The following is an 18,924-nucleotide window of genomic DNA, read 5'->3' as shown; positions in this document are numbered from 1 at the left end:
ACTGTCAGCAATACAGGCTTCATAACTTACACTGATTCTGTTGTTTTTAATTGTTATAATAATGCAGTAAATGTCAAAAATATGAGGCGCATATTAAAGATTATTGGAGTATTTCAGTGCAGTGTTTATGCATATATGCATAGAAACAATAATATTTCAGGTATATATTAAAATCTGCATAATGGGTTTATTAACTACATTAACTCTACACGTTTCTGCTGTGTAATATGACACGTCATCTCTCCATATAATATGCTATGTATTGTACTATATGAACTAAATATTTTTAAACTCCCATTCTGCATATTTACAACAACATTTTAGGATATCAGTAGTTTCTTAAAGTGGAACTGTTGCCTTTTTTTATATCCCATGAAATGCACACTTTAAATTGCTGGAAACCTCCCTTCCTGGAAAGCAGTGTATCTTTATATGTCTACCACTCACATGCCCATACTGTATGTGCGTTGAGACGCTGTTATTAGTTCCTTCTTCCAACTGAGCCACGCCTACTTCAAACCACTGATAAGAGTCTCATGTGATGTGAAATAAACCAAACACATGTTCTAACTTTGGCAGAGCATTCATGCATCTTTCATAGTAAGAAGCTGACTGAGAAAACATTTTTTTCAGGGCCTTTATAGGAGCAAAGTTCTGAATTACAGTGCACAGGCTCATAAGCAATGGATAGAAATCTGTAAAAGTGATTACAAAATATAATAAGTAGGTTACAATAGTATGAATATGCATAATAATGCAATAAGAACACATCTATTAACATTTTGTTCTGTGTGGTTGCTGACCAGGTTAAGTAACAGACTATGTAACCAATAACCATAGATGAAGGAGGCCGTTCATTCCTCGTCTCCACTCCCCTCCCTCCCTGACTGTATTGCAAAGCACCTGACTCCCCCCAGCATAATGTACTTTGTGATTATTACTGGGGGGAAAAGCACTAAGTCTACAAAGAATGCTAATGATGTTTAAGCCAGAACAAGCCTTCATAAACCAGACCGTTTTTTTCTCATGCCTTTGAACTACACGTGAATTTAAGTGGCAAATTGGACACACACACACACACACACACACACACACACACACACACACACACACACACACACACACACACACACACGAGGGAGTTTACTACAGCCCAAGACACTATGAGGAATGTGTAGTGAGTGACGCCTGTGCATGAGTGAGTCTTAAGATCTCCTACATCACATCACCTTTTTTTTCACAGCACGTGAGGGAGGTGCAGCCCATCATAATGCTCCAGCACTGCTGACAACACACTGTACAGAGGTAATCATGGGGGATTTCTTTAATCCCATCCAGCTACAGGGTCAACAGTGATGTCCAACATCAATACACTCCACCTCCATTCTGCTACAACCTTTGTACCATTTATTAAAAGGGATTCTTAAAGAAATCAAAAAAAGAAAATCTGATTTAATTTCGGCTAAAGCTCCGCCTGGTGAAAAGAGGGAACACAACCCAAATAAACCTCTGACCTAGATCGTAAAAATTAAATACGATGGCTTTATGAGGAAATGAGCATATTAACCCTTTCCAAACTCATTACATTTACACAATAACCTTGATCCAGACTACAACGTCTGATAAAGAGTTATGAAGCACAAAAATCCGAGATATAGATGTTATTTTGAAATGATTAGAAACACTGCTTGTATCAATTTGTGTCACACTTGTTCTTCCAAAAACCTTTCAGATCCAGCTCTTGCCTAGCTGGACTAAAGAGCATTACATTTCAAATATTTTTATTGAAAGGATTTGTGCATAAGCCTTGACATTTTTATGCAACTGCTTTGCTTATTATTTTAGAACATTTCCACACACACAGAGACAGACAAGTTCCATCAGGCTTCAGTATTTTTTCATTTGAATTTATTAACAGAAATGTATTAACATTTATTATGCAGGAATGAGACCTTCTGTGAATACATGGCACAATCATATTATATACATTCTTTAAGGAGACAGTGCACAAACATGGTGGAGGGAGGGGTAAATACGGTAATCTTAAAATGACCCTTCAGTGGGCTCTGACTGACATGAGCCGAGTGGGAAACACTGACTTTTTCAAGTTAAAAATGTTTTTTTTTTTTTTTTTATAAAGAAACATGGCTGTTAACCAAGAAACAAAAAGTAATACTACTGTTTTGTTATACATCAATTTCTATATACAATCTAGGGACAGGTAATTCACACAAACCAGAGGGAGAAATCTACCACAGTGCTAGGCTGGAGCCTTTTTCTAACTGTAACAATATACATTATTTCGATGTAAGACAACAATGACATGTGCAGCTGATCACCCCACTTTATTTTAAAGAAACTAAATTTGAGCGAACCTGCGTTTGTTCCTCTCTTTATCTTAATGCTTTAAAAAGCTCATTGCACATTTTCCCCCCACAGACGTTTGTGTCTTAGTAGAATGCCTGTATGAATGTGTGTATTAATAGGTGAGATTAAAGCAGTCTCTCTGTGGCAGCTCTTCCTTGACTTGTCCTATCTATAATGGTCGGAGTTCAGTGTCCTGTTAAGTAGTCCTGGGTGGAGTCCGAAGCAAAGGAGTCGGCGTCCTCGTTGTCTGAGTCTTCGCTGCTGTCGTCAGCGGCGGGCTCCCCAGACAGGGCGATGCGCGCGTAGTCGTCGGTGTCGATAGACTTGCAGAAGTGAATGGCGTATTTCAGTTTCTCCTCCAGTACCTGTTTACACGAGTACCTGGGCAGCTTCAGCAGGAAGAAACATGTGTAGGACTCTGGCAGGAAGTGGTCTGGGGGGTTGTACTTATCCAGCACCTAGGGACAGAGAAGATGATGTTCTTAAGTCTTCCAATCACGTCAATATAAAGCTGGATTTATACTAGGGATGCACCGAATCCAGATTTTTGGGGATTGGCCGAATCCTGAATCCACTGGTTAAGATTCTGCCGAATCCTCCTCCCATCCTCCATTACCACAGTAAACACATTAATGAAGTAAACAGTGACTGTCCTTCCTTTGCCGTACCTGAAGTTGCTGCATTTTGGCTGCTGTTTTAACAGCGGCGGCGTTGTGTATTTTCGGCACAATTCGGTATTGCAAATTGAACATGTAGCTGGACTTGGATGGCCTTCAAGAAACCGAACCCCGTCAAAAAGCCCGATATTCGGCAAAATCAGAAGCCGAATCCTGGATTCGGTGCATCCCTAGGATTTATACTGTACTACTGCATTAAGGGTTCTAGGAGTAACTTTTTACACGTATTAATCGATTTGTACTGCCAATGGGGGAACGGATTGTAGTATAACTATTACCAGCCAAAGTATGCAAGTATGACCAGTAACCATTTAAAAATGATACATCTCATTTATTTGTGATTAAATCTAATTTAGATTCTTGCTAAAATGGACACTTGCCCATTATGAGACAATGAACGTGCTAGCTACTGTATCTAGCAGAAGTGGAAGCATTTGCTATAGGTCTGATGGTGCTGACGGAAAAGAGGATTAAACAGCCTCCTGCACGCACAATCCACTGTCAAAACTATTCCATTTTTAGATTATAGGTGTACGCAATCGGATATCAAAACATTTTACAACTAATATTACTGCCCAGCAGGCCAGAGAAAATATTAAAGACTTTTTAATACCTTCTTAAGCTCGATTTATGGTTGTGTGGAGGCTCCATGCCATACATAAGTGGCCTGAAGTTTATACTTGTGCATTGGCGTGTGCGTCGATCTCTTAGCAGGGCTGACATGTATGTGTGTGTGTGTGTGTGTGTGTGTGTGTGTGTGGTAGAGTCAGAGAGTGACGCCAATTAGCTTTGGAGCGAGTAGCACTAGGACTCTAGAGTCCTAGTGAGAGAAACAAAGAGTCTCCCGTTTTTTCTGACCACGGTTGGAAATCTGGGGCAGGAGAAGTTAACCCTCTCCTTGATTTCATGTTGTTTATGGAGGAGATAAACAAGTTGTTTTAAGGAGAACCAGGAAATGAGTCGCGGGAAATGCAACGCTACCAAGCCACGGCCAAGCAACGTGGGTCGCCGCGACATGTGGTTATATTTTTCGAGAGGTGCACATCAGGCTACGGCGTAGGGTCTGTACGTAGCAACGGTGTAGATTTTACGCAGAAGCATAAATCACGCTTTAGGCTTTTTTAAGGAACAAAATTTAGTGCTTTTTAAGACTTTTTTTCCAAGACCTGCAGTCAGATCTTCACTTCTTACCTGCACAACAAAATCCCGCCCACGGAAGTCAGCAATGGTGCGCGGGAGACGTGTGCGACCCCAGACAAACCTCAGGAAAAGAGACCTCTCTGTGTTGGAGAAGGACTCCATCACTTCCCAGAACCACTGGATGAGCGAAGATGTCGGCTCCACTCCCTTATAAGTGGCCACTGACTTCAGCAGGTGGAGAGGGATGTCCGGGCTTCCACACACCTAGTAAGTAAGTATATAAGTAAAGTTTATTCATATGGCACAGACAGAGTCACAAAGTGCTTCACGGGCCAAATAAATAAATACATGGAAAAATGTACGGTCAAACCAGCACACAGGTGGAGGATACAGGCAATTTCCCAACCCTAAAACTGCTCTCACTAACCATTGTTTCCAGTTCGTAACCGGTGAAAAGCGACAACAAGGGAACGGGAACTACTCGAGCCATTCCCTCGCGCACAGCAGAGACCTGCTCGTCGAACTCGTGGAGCCTGGAGGGTGGTTTAAAAATCAAAACAGAAAAAGGTAAACACAAACACAAATTGTGAAGTATACGCTTTTCTTCATTCAGCGGGTCTCTCACCTGTAGTTAATTGCCAGGCGGACATATTCTGCACGGTTCTCCAGGGTGATGTGGGAGAACTTGGAGCTGAGCTGGATGTCCTGGCCGCTGGCGTTGGGCACGGTGAAGGGCAGGGTCATGGCTTCGAACTCATCCGCTGTGGCCTCGTTGTCCCGGATGTACATCAAGCCAGGGATAAAATCCTTATCAACCTGGGAGGTACAGAGCACATCACCACTTAATATCACAGCCATTTGCAGTGTTGGGCAAGTTACTTAGGAAGGGTAATACGTTACTTTTCCTTATTACTCCTTAAAAAAGTAATATTACTATACTTATTACTAAGTATCAAAAGTAACAACCTGTTTAGCCAGCTCCTTTAGAACTCAATGACGTTATTGGAACAATAATGAACCTCACGGAGGAGTCAACAGTCAGCCGAACTGCAGAACTTCTAACATTCTGCATTCAGGCAGTTATGTTACAAAGACTATTGCACATTAGGTTTTTTGCAGACAACACAGATTCCCATAACCATAGTTACTCGCTCTGCCTGCGTGCACACAGCAAGAGAGGAGAGGGGCGCTGCTCCGCTCTGCTCACAGTGACATGTTGGATGTCATCGATGGTCCCACTCGGATTAAAGCCTTTACTGTATATGACGATACTTCCAGCTGTTGAAAGTATTCCTCTCTCCATCATCCTTTATCTAGCCTTTTGGCTAGTAGCCAACGTGACGTGACCTGGCCCTGACCTGCTGCGCACTAGTCTCGCACTGCCAGACCTTCCTCCACAGCTCTGCGGAGGAGGGATTGGCTAGTCCACACAGCATTCCAGGATGGGAGAAAAACGTGCTCTGGTTTATTGGCATTTCTTTAAACCAATCACAATCGTCTTGGGCGGCGCTTAGACGGTGCCGTTGCAAAATAGTCTCGAGAAGGAACTGGTTTTGGTGGAACATGTGTATGTTCAATGGCAGTTTCAGTCGTGCAACACAAAACTCAGACTGGACAGATAGTCTAGCTAGCTGTCTGGATTTACCCTGCAGAGATCTGAGGAGCAGTTAACCATAGTCCTCACAAATCCACCGGAGGTTAGAACGCCAACACAAAGGAAGAGGAAGGGGACGGACATCCGGCTGAACCTAACTATCCTGGAAATGTAACGTAGTCCATACTAGACTACGAGACTAGTCGTGCTCTAAATTACAACAAGCGTACACGTCACATGGTCATATAAGAAAGCTACCTAGAAAAAAAAGCAAATCACATTATGGTATGGTAATACCTCTGATGTAATTATTGTTTTGGAACTTGTAATTCCTTACACTACTCGTTAGTGGGGAAAGTAATAATATTACAGTAATACATTACTGGGTAACACGTTACTACCAAACACAACCATTTGTCGTTTAATAACCCATCATTTCACATCGAGTATGCATTCTTCGCTGTGTGCACAAGGGCATGAGTGCACTCACATGTAAATATGCACTTACATGTGAGTGCACTCGTGCCCTCATGCTCACAACACGATTCCTAGGAGCTCCACAGCTATCTACTCCGTTTTGCGTCTTATGCTGGATTCATTTCCCATCTAACCTTTCTAATACCTTAAGGGCAAAACCGCAAAACAAGAACAGCTTTGTGAAGGAAAAAGGCCTTTTTTCCCACTCCAGTATTCTCTCAATGATGGTTCAGGAGCTCATGATCACAACGTGAGGGCAGTGTGAGTGGCCATATCTTAAACAAAAGCTGAGATTGTGGCTCATGACTTCCTTTACTAAAATGAATATAGATTTGAACCTTTCTGAAGAGCAGGTACAGTATGAGCTTACAGTAAAGTTTCTCTCTGCAGAACTCAGTGTAGCAGGCAGCTGATAGGCTTAAGGTTTAATCTGAGGAGGAATGTATAGGAATGTGTTCTTTTTGCAGGTTATAATGCAGATCACAAAGGCTTGAACTGTTATATAATGTCTGACAAAGAGATGCATTCCTTCTCATAGATGGTGGCGGAGATGGTAGTTAAGCTAGAGAAAAAAGAAGTGCATGGGACTTAGAGGGTACAGAACAAACTCATAACTGCACAATTCGCTAATTTCCAACTGATGAATGCCACCTCTTCATGAGTACGTGTGAGATTAGTTCATTAGTAGTCTCGCATTGCCATACCTGTCTGGCTAGTCCACACAACATTCCAGAGTAGGAGAAAACGTGCTCTGGTATATTGGCATTTCTTTAAATCAATCACAATCGTCTTGGGCATCGCTAAGCGCGGGACGGCGCCATGGTGCCTCTGCTAAATAGCCTCAGGAAGGAACTTGTTTTGGTGGAAAATGTGTACGTAGGGAGGGAAGCTCTGGAATTAAAATGGCTGTCAAGAATGTGATGAGAACTTTACAAAAAAAAAAATTGTCAAAAATTTGTTTGATTGTCAGTTTTAGCTCGGAGGATGTTTCTCGAATCGACCGGAGTTTAGAATGTCAACACAAAGAAAGCGGAAGGTGACGGACATCCGGCCGAAAATGAGGGACATCTGGTGGAACCTCCAGCGGCACGTGAACTATCCCGTAAATGAAACGTTGTCGATATAGACTAGTTCATTAGCATAACTGACACCCCTAAATTACTGCATGAGGATATCTGCTCCACTCTGTTTGTGGGAAAATTTTATTCACAAATTCCTTTCAGGTGTAAAGAGAAGAATATCATACTGCAGAGCTTCAAGTCCTGCTGTAAGAAATCAGCAGATGAAAATATAAATGATTTAGTAGTGTCACTAGTTTTATAGAAGTCCCCGATACTCCCCCACTGACGTGTCATCAGAGCAGCAGCAGCAGCATTGTAACAAGAATAAAGACGTGATGATTCAACATGAAGTTAGCAGCTAAAAAAACATCTTGCAAAAGCAATGAAAGGATCTGATCTGTTTCAGTTGAACAAAACAAAACAAGTAAGTAACCTGAGAATTGAAAGAAAGCTTGTAGTTATAAAAAGGTACCTAGATTACAGGCTTAACATCATTAAATAAGGCAACCAGACAAGACGAGAAATTGTTAATAATGCAAGTGCTGGGGCCAGGAGGGGGAATTATAATGATCTCCAGTTTGGAGTTAGTAAGCTGCAGGAACAAGTAAGGCAAGACACATCGATGGTACCAGGCTTTATCAGGATATACAGTTGCATATCATCCACATAACAGTGTGACCGTCATAGGTGTAACAGAGGATGCTCCCCTGGACAGAGAGCATGAGGACCCGGAGTAAGCTGTTGGAACTACTAAACTGTCGCTATGCCAAAATATACCAAAAAAAAGCTAAACCTCTCAGTAGTTGATTAGTTTTTCTAAGTCATTTATCATCAAATTAACACTTGAATAAAAAGACACACACTAGATTATTTTCTTCTTCTATGAACTGTCATGCACATGTGGTACAACTTAAAAACCGATATACATAAAGCAAACTTCAAATTTCTGAACACAGTGACGTAAGCCAGATGGATCTTGTTGACCAATAGGTCTAATGTCTAAATCACTTATAAACAGTTTGTAGTTAAGAGTGGTTTTTGCATGAGGCCCATTGTTTGAAAAGTTACACTCACTCATTCAATCATCATCAGTGTGTACGACATACACACTGGGGGCGCCATTGTGTACAGAGGAGCAAGGCTGTGTACATACCTCACTGAGGTCAGCAATGGTCAGGTTCATGCCAGCCAGCTGTTTCCATACTGGCTCAGCCAGATTCAGACTAAGAGGGCTTCCAGTCCGGATTGCAATGCCCAGGAGCACTCCTGCAGACACAGCAAGGCAGAGCACATTACTCACAGATCAACAAAGAACAATCGTCTAACACTGTTCTGTGCATAATGTGTGCAGCAAAAAAAAGCTGAAATATCTAGAATAAATGAAGCATGCTCAACAATTCAGGCCAGGTGTTTTATCAGCAAAAATGCACATGAAGCATTTGCACATTTTAAAATAAACATACATATTTTCTTTTGTTTATCTAGGATTAACACCCCAGAAGACGCAACTGGGAGATTAACTGGATTATACCTAGGAAGCGGAACATGCTCATGTGAAGAGTGGACTTGGCTGCGGGGTTTAGGAGGAAACAGTCCCTGTTGGCGCCCGACTCGTCGCGACCGTTGGGGGTGACGATGAGCAGTGGAGTCAGGGCATTCTGCAGCTCCTCGCACATTTCGGCAATTGACTCGCTGTAGCCTCCGCCGCAGTCGTCCACAGACTCCCCTGAGAAACAAAAACGACTATTTAAAACGTCCAGGGTGAGGAAATACACATAGCCCTGTTTTTTTTTTTATTATTATTTTTTGTGGGGCTTTTCCCTTTATTTGATTGATTGTGACAGTGGAAGAGAGATGGGGGACGACACGCAGTAAAGGGCCGCAGGTCGGACTCGAACCCGGGCCGCTGCAAAGGACTCAGCCTACATGGGGTGCACGCTCTTACTGGGTGAGCTAGAGGTCGCCCCTGTTAATTTCCTTTTAAAGAATAACACGTCAGAGACATTTGGGCAAGGGGTGGACATGACAGTGTTAACACCTACCCACAAATTTGACCTTCCACACTCGGTGAGGGAGCAGCAGGCTGTCTGGGCTGAACGAACTCATTTTGGCACACATCTGACCAAATACAGACTTGGTTCCGTCGGGACCTGCCAGGCCTCCTTTGCTACGGGAACGCTTCACCTGCAGAGTGAAGAAGAAAAAGAGATTAAGGTTTGATTTGTTTCTGTTCTGTGCTTAATAACTTCCTTCTAGCTAGAGAGGATGTACTGATGAGCATGAATTCCTGAATATGACAGCTCTCTGCATATACAACCGGAGCTACATGGAGGGGGGCTGCTTGTGTGGAAAGGCAGTGGCCTGAACGGAGACTATGTGGAGTAAAGTCTAAAACTTAGTCCAGGAACCTCTGCAGACAGGTATGGGGCACAGATCACAGACAGAAAGACACACAGACACAGTCTCTCACACACACACACTTATGAAAGACAAAAGTGGCAGTCGTGTTTATTTCGGCCATATGATGACGAAAAATAAATTTTGTTGGTGCCTACAGCTCTACACCAGCGGGTAACACAAGTAGCGCATAAAACACGATTGAACACAAATGATCCTATTATAATCTGGCGATCAAACTCACACTAATAATCACTCTGCCTCGGTCTGAACCCACCATAAGAGTGAGTAGAGACTTGAAGATAAAAGTGATTGTGAAACAGATTATGAGCAGGCAGTTGTTAAAGGTTAACTACCGTTTTTTTCAACCTGGAACCCTGTTTTCCTATGTTTTTGTGTCTAAGTGACTGATGGGAACAACCTTTGACATTGGTCCAGTATTGAGCGAGATCGCTGCAGTCGGCAGCGGTGAAACAAGCTGTAATGTAAGTTAATAGGACAATTGTCCATCTTTTATTTACCTTCACAAAAGTGCTAATTTTTCCGCTGACAGACTCAGATTAATATTCTAAGTACCTTACAACATTATGGAAAGGATCCCTACAGCGATAGACCTTTAAAACCTCTTTGAGACCTTTCTGTTTAACCAGAAACAGCTCTGAAGTCGCTAGCGCTAAAGCCACCAGACTCCATTTAAAAAAGCAATACTTTTAGCGTGTATAGAGCCAACGTATTTTCACATATAAATCTGTAAACTATGTGTTCATTTCAACCAAAACTAGAGTTGTGATGGTTGGAAAAGTGGAAATGCGACCCAAAATTACTTTTCATAGTTTTATTTTGGTTCTGTGACTTTGAATGAAGTGTATTTCACGATGCTAAAATGAGTCTGAGGGGTTTAGCTAACGCAATTTCGCGGATGTTATGTTTAAAAAACTCTTTAACAGAAAGCTCGACCTCCTTAGAAATCCTTTCCATAATGTTGTCAGACTGCAGCGATCTCTCTTAATACTGGACCAATTTCAAAGATTGTTGTTCCCATCAGTCACTTAGACACAAAAAACATAGAAATAAAAAGGGTCCAGGTAAAAAAAAAAAAAAAAAGGTAGTTGCCCTTTAAAATGTGTGTTGTTTGCATTTCCTACGGTACCTGTATCCTGTTGAGCTCCACCACAGGTCCATGCTGTCTGTCCCTCACCATTGTGGCTTGAACCACCTTCCTGAAAGCTGCTTCCTATTCACAGACAACAACACAAATTGTTTCACCAGACAAAAAAATTACTTTTTGTGCCGAGAAGACATTATTTTTCATTAAAAAAAATAAATTAAAAAAAGTATGCTATCTCACCTTGCCCTGGGAGATGAGGATGCCCCTGAGTGTGTCGAAGCCCACTGAGGGTCCGTGGCCTGTCTGACCCAGTCGACCCTCCAGGTCAAACATTGGTATACACGGGCAGAAGAGCTCGGAAATGTGATGCAGCAGCAGCAGCCTGTTCCTCAGAGCCATGATGGGGATTTCCTGCAGGTGGTTGTACTCCATGGGAACCTTTAACACACCACATAGACCGTCAGATATTGACAGCATGATGGGCATTTGAAGGTCTGCAAGTGACTTTGTTTTAATAATGCTTATGTCTGCAACGCATTACTGCCCTCTAATGGAACATACGGACAGAGAAGTAATTTTCCAATATATAAAGAATGACAGTTTAAAGAAGTATTTTACTACTGGAGAGAGGGTCTTTTCATAAAACTTGGCTGTCAAACAAACATTGTTTTGTTTAACAGGGGGGGTGTGGTATTTAATTTTGCTGAAAAGATAGAAAACCCCTGCTGGTGGGTGACATAATGCAAGCATGTCACAGAATCAATATGGTGGCTGGGTGGTAACAAATTATCTCGTATTACAGTTAAATGGTAAGCTAAAATATGTTTCAGAAAACATTTTAGGCAAGAAATAGACAATTCAGTAACAGAATCTTGGTTTATATTTGATCAGCACTGTCTAGTTTTACAGTTTAATCTGAGTTCGGCCTGTAATCTGAGTTTGAGTGAGGGAGAGAGAGTGGCAGCTCTCGCTCTCTTGACCCACTGCTATACTCTTTGTGTCCGTAAGTAGAAATACAATCTGTAGTTCCATCAACAGCCATAAGAGCCAGCAAACGTTTTGCTGGCATGTGAGTATGAAGATCTGGGCACTGGTAAAATCTAGGAAAGTTTAACATAGTTCATACTACCAACATTATTATGATGGAAAGTTAATTGTAAATCGGCAAAGTTTCCCTTAAAGTTCTTTTCAAAACAAGTACAGTACCTGTGCGGGCAGTTTCCCAGCGTTGGTGGGTTTGCTGGTTGACCAGGCGAGGGTGTGAGCAGACCCACAGGCCACCCTGTTGATCTTCTTGCCCTGCAGTGCAGCCACCAGCCGTGGCCTCTGGATGGCATTAGTGGTCCCGTCTCCAAGTTGGCCCTCATCATTGTCACCCCATGTGTACACTTCTCCTGAGCCAAACACAACAACAAAGCCTTTCTGTGAAGCTGCAATCCAACCCAATTTAGCTAAACTGTTGGGACTCAAAGATACCAACTGGCAAGATGGCAAAGAGATTTGTACAATAAACTGACAAATACATTTACCAGTCAAAGGTTTAGACACACTTTCCCATTCACTTGTATGAGAAAGTGTGTCCAAACTTTTGACTGGTAGTGTATATAAATAGGAAGATTATGCATAAAATGGCCACTCCTACCATCCTCTGTGCAGCACACACAGTGCAGTGACCCTGTGGCGATGGCGATGACTTTCTTTCCTTGTAGCCCCTGAACCTGTCGGGGCCGTCGAACGTGGTCGTCAGAGCCATGGCCCAGCCGATGATAGTCCCCTTTCCCCCTAATAACATGATGATATACATATAGTATACACAACTGAGCCATCTCTAACAACAACAGTGAAACAAGAGGCCATGAAAGATCCTCTACTCTGTGCTGTACGTACCATGTGTACACTGCCCCAGGCTTAGTAAGAGCCACAGAAAACTGAGAGCCACATTCCACTTTGACCACCCCGAGGCCAGTGAGAGAGTCAATCTGAAATAAAGAAATTAATTTGTTAATCATTTGATGGACCATTATCAAAAACACCTCTGATCTCTTTGATTATGCCATGTTATGTGTTTGTATATGCAATAAGATCATCCATTTAAAAACAAAACCCCCTTCTGTTCCACTGAAACAGAATGGGACGAATCTAAGAGATGTACAAATAGAAATGTAAATTAATAAATTAAAAATCTTTTTTTTAAAGCTTTTAACACTTGTTTGCTTAGCATGTAGCATTAAACATACTGTGGTCCCTTCCTGTATAAATTAACTAAGGTGAAAAAAAAAAATGCAAGAATAAAGTGATGCTCCAGTGCACACTGCTGTGTAAATGGTCTTACCTTCATTGGGATTTTGCAGCCGTCACTGCCTCCCCGGCCCAATTTGCCGTAGTCCCCGTCTCCCCAGGACCAGACCATGTCATCGTCCGTTAGACACAGTGTCTGGGCGTCCCCACTGCCGCAGGCTACATCAATGACCCTGTGACCCTGTAGTGCATCCACCTGGATAAACCACACAGACACAAACATCAGCTTTAGCCCACCAAGATTGTCTTGGAAACCTTGTCAGAGTGAGGCAGAGTAACTGGTTTGATTCCTGTCCAAACACAGAGACATAAATGTCGCTGAAACACTTTGGGTTGACAGGTATTTTCGAGCCTTTTCAGTGTACTGACAAAACTTGCAGTGCACTCGCTATATGTATACAGCACAGTATTTTGAGTTGCGTGAGAAACTGAGCTAAATAATCACTGACTAGCTTGGGTTTGAGCTGGTCCTCGCTGTCTCCATGGCCCAGTCGTCCGTAGCGACCCTTGCCCCAGGTGAAGAGCTCTCCACTGGCAGTGATGCAGGCGCTGTGGGCCCCTCCGGCTGCGATATCCACCACTTCCACTCCCCTCAGAGACTCAATTACACGAGGACGGTCACAGGGGCTAAAGTCAAGAGGAGTCATTGTTACTATAAAAAACACAACCTTATACCATCAATTCTTGCAGTTGCATGATCTATATTGACATTGTGTATGTTTTGAACTGATAATGAAAGATGCAAACAGAAGAGGTTATCTTTGATTCAATCTCGACCTTCTGTTCCCATGGCCAAGTTTTCCATCCTCTGCCTCTCCCCATGAGTAGACTTCTCCCTCAGAGGACAGCGCCAGGCAGTGCTTCCCTCCAGAGTTTACAGCCACTTTCCTAATGAAGACATGTTGGATGGACTCCAGCAGAGTGGGGGTGGACACAGACTCTGTGCCTCCGATACCCAATCTGCCCCCAGCTCCATATCCTGTTGCGTACAGCTGAGGATCAAGACAAAATATATATTAGTATGACAATATATTACATTTTCCTTGAAGTAATCAGATCGACACTGTTGATCAATACTTGTTGCAGTGTGCAGCCTACACAGGTTGATTTAAAAACTGTAGCTTGTGATAAAAGGAGACAGACCTTTCCATCAGCAGTGACAGCAAACAGAGTCTGCTCCCCGCCGATAAGCTGCACCGGCCGCAGTGTGGCGAGGGCTTCAGTGGGAGTGGGCACTTTGACCTTTGCCCCCTCAATGCCCCCCAGCTGACCTCTGTGGTTGTGGCCCCAGCCGTAGATGGTGCCGCTCCCCCCAGCAGAGAGGGTCCAGTCGTCTGGTCGTCGGTTCATCCACTGTACTAGCTGCTCGTCGTGCTCGCGTTTGAACAAGTCGTGACTCTCATGGAGGCCATTCATGCTTTCATGATCGGCCATAAGCTCACAAATTTTCTTTGTAACCTTCAAAGGGACAGGAATAATGATGGAAAACGGATTAAGAACATTCTCATGTCAATGTGTGACGAAAAAAAGTGAAGGCTAGCACAGACAGCACAGCCTGGCACACTCACCTCATCCAGGAAAGCTCTTGGTAGAGAGGTTCTCTTGTCTAGAGCTACAGCCACTCTGGAGGCGGTGCAGTATCGGCGGAACCAGGCCCACTTATGGGTCTCTGCACAGCAGGGTAAAGTATCCAGCTCAAGATCGCAGGCAAGAGCAACCAAGACCTGAACAAAATGTTAAAAAATTAGCCTTGGTCTATAAAAGTCCAATACACTCTCAACCTATGGTGCCATTGTGTTGGTAGGGAAAAAACTGTGAGCAAACCTTGAAAAATGGACTATGAAGCAGCTGCTTTCCTCCCCTGACAATGGGGTCCTCGTACTCATATTGCCTCTGCAGAGCCTCTGGTAGCCCTTTGACTAGAGCAGCCAGCGCACTGCCGGTGAAACTCTAAAAGAAAATAGATCATCAGTCAATTTCATCATTATAAAAAAATACAGACCCCCTTTCACTAAATAAGGGGCTCCATTAAAAATCCCTGTTTTTGTTCATTTTTGTCATTGTTACAGTTCGCCAAGAATTCCACAAAGCATAATACAACATGGCATGTGAGGTGAAGGACGGAGAAGTTAGCTAAGAGAGTGGAAAGCAAATACAGTATATAACAAAAAGGTACCATTATGGGAAAAAATATATAATCAATGGAACAAATCATGTTAACATCAAGAAAATAAAAATAAAGAACAGAATAACAATGGAAAAGAGCGATGCCATTGCGTAGCCAATTTAGTTTTGCTATGGTACCTGAATTTGTTTTCGTTGTAATATTTGTGTGTAGCATCCCTCTCAACTACACACATAAATTACAACAAAAACAAATTCAGGTACCATAGCAAAACTAAATTGATTAATGACCTAAATATATCTGCTTGTACACAGTAAGTGACCATATATGAAATAAACACTGAAAAGTGACACACATGGGTGAAATTTGTTCAACATTGTGAAACCAAATGGTATAATAACAGCCATGTTCCAATCAGCAATCCATTACTGCAATACGTTTCCCATATAATGTGGTAATAATTATATAAAATTAATAATATTAATATTTCAGTTAGGCTGTTTAGCAAGTATTTTTCATCTGTGTGTTCACACTGTACTCACCATAGAGCGAGCTTCGCCCTCACTGTCACCCAGCAGCCTGTTTATGTTGATGGACTGACCGTACTCTGTGGTCAGAAGCTTTCGTAGTCTCTGCAGAGCCCACATCCTGTGTCCAGCAGCTGGACGAAATTAAATGCAACATGAATATGTATTTTACTTCTAACATTATGTCTATGGTAAAGCCATTGCATGGTGGATCAGGACAATCATACTGTACCTAGTGCACTAAGCTGGGCACAGGCAGCAAGGGAAGCAGCTAGGCGAGGCACAATGCTCCTGTTGGAGGCAAAGCTGAGCCTGAAGTCCAGCAGACAGGTGACCAAGTCCATGGAGGGGCAGGACAAGATACAGCGATCAGACAGCAAGTCTTTAGGGCCTGAGGAAAGACACAAAAAAGGCTCAGTCTGTGTATGTGCTAGTGCAGTGGTTCAATTATAGTACGATTTCAGAAACATACCCTGTCAAATGACATATGAATTGTGTGTGAGAGGTTTATTAATGCCAATATACAGAGAGGTTTCTTTTACTGGTCACTCGGTTTAGTTTAACATCTGGGGACAAAACTAGTGTCAGCAGCATTTTGTTGTAAGTGTTGGATGGGGCTCACCAGCAGCAGGCATGATGGGGTAGACAGTGAAGCGCCAGCCCCAGCCGTTGACAGAGCCATCACTGGTGAATTTCCATTTGAGTTCATCTCCTGGGATCCTTAACTCACTGGACCAGTCAGACCACTCCCGACCTGAAACTCACCCAGCATGCCACCACATTCATTTTTAATTCATTGGCACACACTCAATAACTATATAGCTTTACGGTCTTCTTCCTCTCATTACCTGATCTGACAGAGACAATCCTATTGGCTCCATCCATGATCGTCAACGGATCGTGGCGTCGCTCAGTTGAACATTGTCGGTCAAACTCTATCCTCAGACCCTCAGCACCTACAAAACAAATCAAGATCTCAAGCATCATTCTGAAGAATGTTGCTCTAGGTAAAAACATTTACCCAATGTCAAACTAAAGTATAAAATAAAGAGTGCCTCTTTTTCCCCTTTTTTACCTGGGATCTTCACAGTACCACTGGTAGAGGTGTCATCTGTGTACGGATGGCTGCTCTCCACAACAACTGGCTGGGACGACAGACGGCCACTCTGTGAGTCTGTGGCAACATCCTCTAACTCGGTGACACACAACTCCAGCAGCATATCAGCAACCTGCACACACCGGAGACCCGAAGGTGTCAGATGTTACCAACATCCTATGAATCACAAGGCCTTCATGGAATCAATAAGAGCATGCAGTAAATCACCTGTGGATAAGCTGTACCCATGCCAGACAGCACAGCGGACAGCACCTCCTTGCCCTTCTCCCCAGAGCGACAAGACACCGCCAGTTTGAGCACGTCCACCATTACACGTGTATCATCAGGCACAAGCAGACTCGTGAACTCATCGAGGTACTGAGGCTCTGGACCAACCACTTTACTCTGGTTCTCAGAGTCCTGAAGATAGACATAACACAAGAAAATGGCTGAGTTAGCTACATGTGACTTAATTACAGCGCTTACGGCGACTGCATCACAGCGACTGTTTTCAGCACAATGTAGTGTGAAGTACATGCAGAAAATCCATGTTATGTGCTGCTTTACAAATGAAATAAATGTCAGACTGAGTAACTGGCATGTGATGTGCATTCTCTTTAGAAAATAATTAGTTTATTATTTTATTTATTTAGTTTATTTATTTATTTATTGTCTCTAGAAGTGTATTACGCAACTTTTGTTTTTGTTAAAGAAAAAGAAAATCGCAATACTCAATAGTGTCGAATCGCAATACTTCTAGAATTGCAATAAATGAAAATCACAATACAAATGGATATATATATATATATATATATATATATATATATATATATATATATATATATGGATATATATATATATATATATATATTTGGATATATATATATATATATATGGATATATATATATATATATATACACAAAACAAACATGTATGCTCAGTTAGACAGACTAACCTCTTTTGTCTTAGTCATGGTTTCAGCTATGATGCTGGCTGCTCCGGGGTCATCGGTGACGGGGATGAAAGGACGCGAGGAGGCGCCAGAAGCAGAGGGAGTGATAGCTGATGATGGGGTGACGGCATCTTCTGATGAGGGAGCCTACTCACACACACAAAAATACACATGGTAGGGTTCACACAATTCAATTATTTTCTAAATTTCTAAATAAAGTACATCACATTAAGAAACTTACACTTTCGTTCGGCCTTGGCAGGGGTCTGCTCTCTCAGAGTGCCCTTCTAGTTTAAACTTTAATATCATTTTAATATTGAGTGCTATAGTGATTGTATTATAGCCTGTATTAATTCTCAATAGCGGGAATATCAAATAATAACCAAAACAACCAGGAAATCTTAAGGGTTAAAACTAAAAGACCCAGAATGAAAATGGAGAAGAAGTTGTGGTAGAAAACTTAAGAGTTGTAATTATGATCAAAGCCCTGTGAGAGTTTTTGGTGTTTCCAAGTTGGAAACAAATATAGTTTGCTGATGGTTGTATCTGCACAACTGGTAAATATGGTTTTACATAAATCCGCACAAAATGCCGTTGAGGCAGTGCTTTTATGGGAGAGAAAAAAACTGAATAGCATAGGAACACCTTAACTGACTTTTATTACACATTATGTTTTTCAGAGCCACGGTTGGCGTTTGTAAATTAAAGTCACTATGATCCTCACCTCTCCCTTCTTGTCTTGCCAGGGATTAGGGCTGACTCGTTCCTCAGTTTCAGGCAGGACGGGAGGACCTTCTTCATCACTCACGCTGGATGAGGATGAGGAGTCTGATGGGGGAACGGGTGAGCTGGAAGGACACTCTGCTGGCAGAATCATGCTGGCTGGCATCAGAGCACCGACCACTGCATCCCTGGGGGAAACACACAACACATCCTGTCAACAGTTATACCGACCAATGACAATTACCAGTGCCAGTCAGCTGAGGAAGGTGTTTAGAGGTCATACACACTTTTATCTCCTCCTGTTCAGAATTAATGCCTCAGCAGGGCGTCTATCATCTCTAGTTTGAAAATAAGATGTTAACCGGCGATCCTGATCCTACA

General features: G+C 42.5%; 1 protein-coding gene across 4 annotated transcripts in view; it reads right to left on the bottom strand.

The window, feature by feature from the left end:
• Positions 1–1,880: 1,880 nt before the first annotated feature.
• The window catches only part of herc2 (HECT and RLD domain containing E3 ubiquitin protein ligase 2), a 57,806-nt gene continuing 40,762 nt past the window's right edge, over positions 1,881–18,924 (bottom strand). For 2 of the 4 annotated variants that reach the window (XM_039810362.1, XM_039810366.1), the window contains exons 66-91: positions 18,545–18,731; positions 17,824–17,967; positions 17,096–17,287; positions 16,847–17,000; positions 16,620–16,727; positions 16,394–16,531; positions 16,004–16,162; positions 15,787–15,905; positions 14,944–15,069; positions 14,688–14,843; positions 14,263–14,577; positions 13,897–14,111; positions 13,569–13,746; positions 13,154–13,315; positions 12,709–12,800; positions 12,464–12,603; positions 12,028–12,215; positions 11,062–11,259; positions 10,864–10,947; positions 9,359–9,500; positions 8,848–9,042; positions 8,470–8,582; positions 4,810–5,000; positions 4,612–4,717; positions 4,236–4,448; positions 2,553–2,825 (exon numbers count right to left, since the gene is read on the bottom strand). In XM_039810362.1, coding sequence (XP_039666296.1) covers positions 2,553–2,825; positions 4,236–4,448; positions 4,612–4,717; positions 4,810–5,000; positions 8,470–8,582; positions 8,848–9,042; positions 9,359–9,500; positions 10,864–10,947; positions 11,062–11,259; positions 12,028–12,215; positions 12,464–12,603; positions 12,709–12,800; positions 13,154–13,315; positions 13,569–13,746; positions 13,897–14,111; positions 14,263–14,577; positions 14,688–14,843; positions 14,944–15,069; positions 15,787–15,905; positions 16,004–16,162; positions 16,394–16,531; positions 16,620–16,727; positions 16,847–17,000; positions 17,096–17,287; positions 17,824–17,967; positions 18,545–18,731 — 4,288 coding nt within the window. Of the gene's footprint in view, positions 2,826–4,235; positions 4,449–4,611; positions 4,718–4,809; positions 5,001–8,469; positions 8,583–8,847; positions 9,043–9,358; positions 9,501–10,863; positions 10,948–11,061; positions 11,260–12,027; positions 12,216–12,463; positions 12,604–12,708; positions 12,801–13,153; positions 13,316–13,568; positions 13,747–13,896; positions 14,112–14,262; positions 14,578–14,687; positions 14,844–14,943; positions 15,070–15,786; positions 15,906–16,003; positions 16,163–16,393; positions 16,532–16,619; positions 16,728–16,846; positions 17,001–17,095; positions 17,288–17,823; positions 17,968–18,544; positions 18,732–18,924 lie in introns of all 4 variants that reach the window. The other 2 variants (XM_039810363.1, XM_039810364.1) reach the window with 2 other exon arrangements.

Source organism: Perca fluviatilis, chromosome 9 (assembly GCF_010015445.1).
Source record: "Perca fluviatilis chromosome 9, GENO_Pfluv_1.0, whole genome shotgun sequence".
NCBI lineage: Eukaryota > Metazoa > Chordata > Actinopteri > Perciformes > Percidae > Perca > Perca fluviatilis.
Note: the sequence above shows the minus strand (reverse complement) of the source record. Positions and strands in the feature narration are given on the sequence as shown.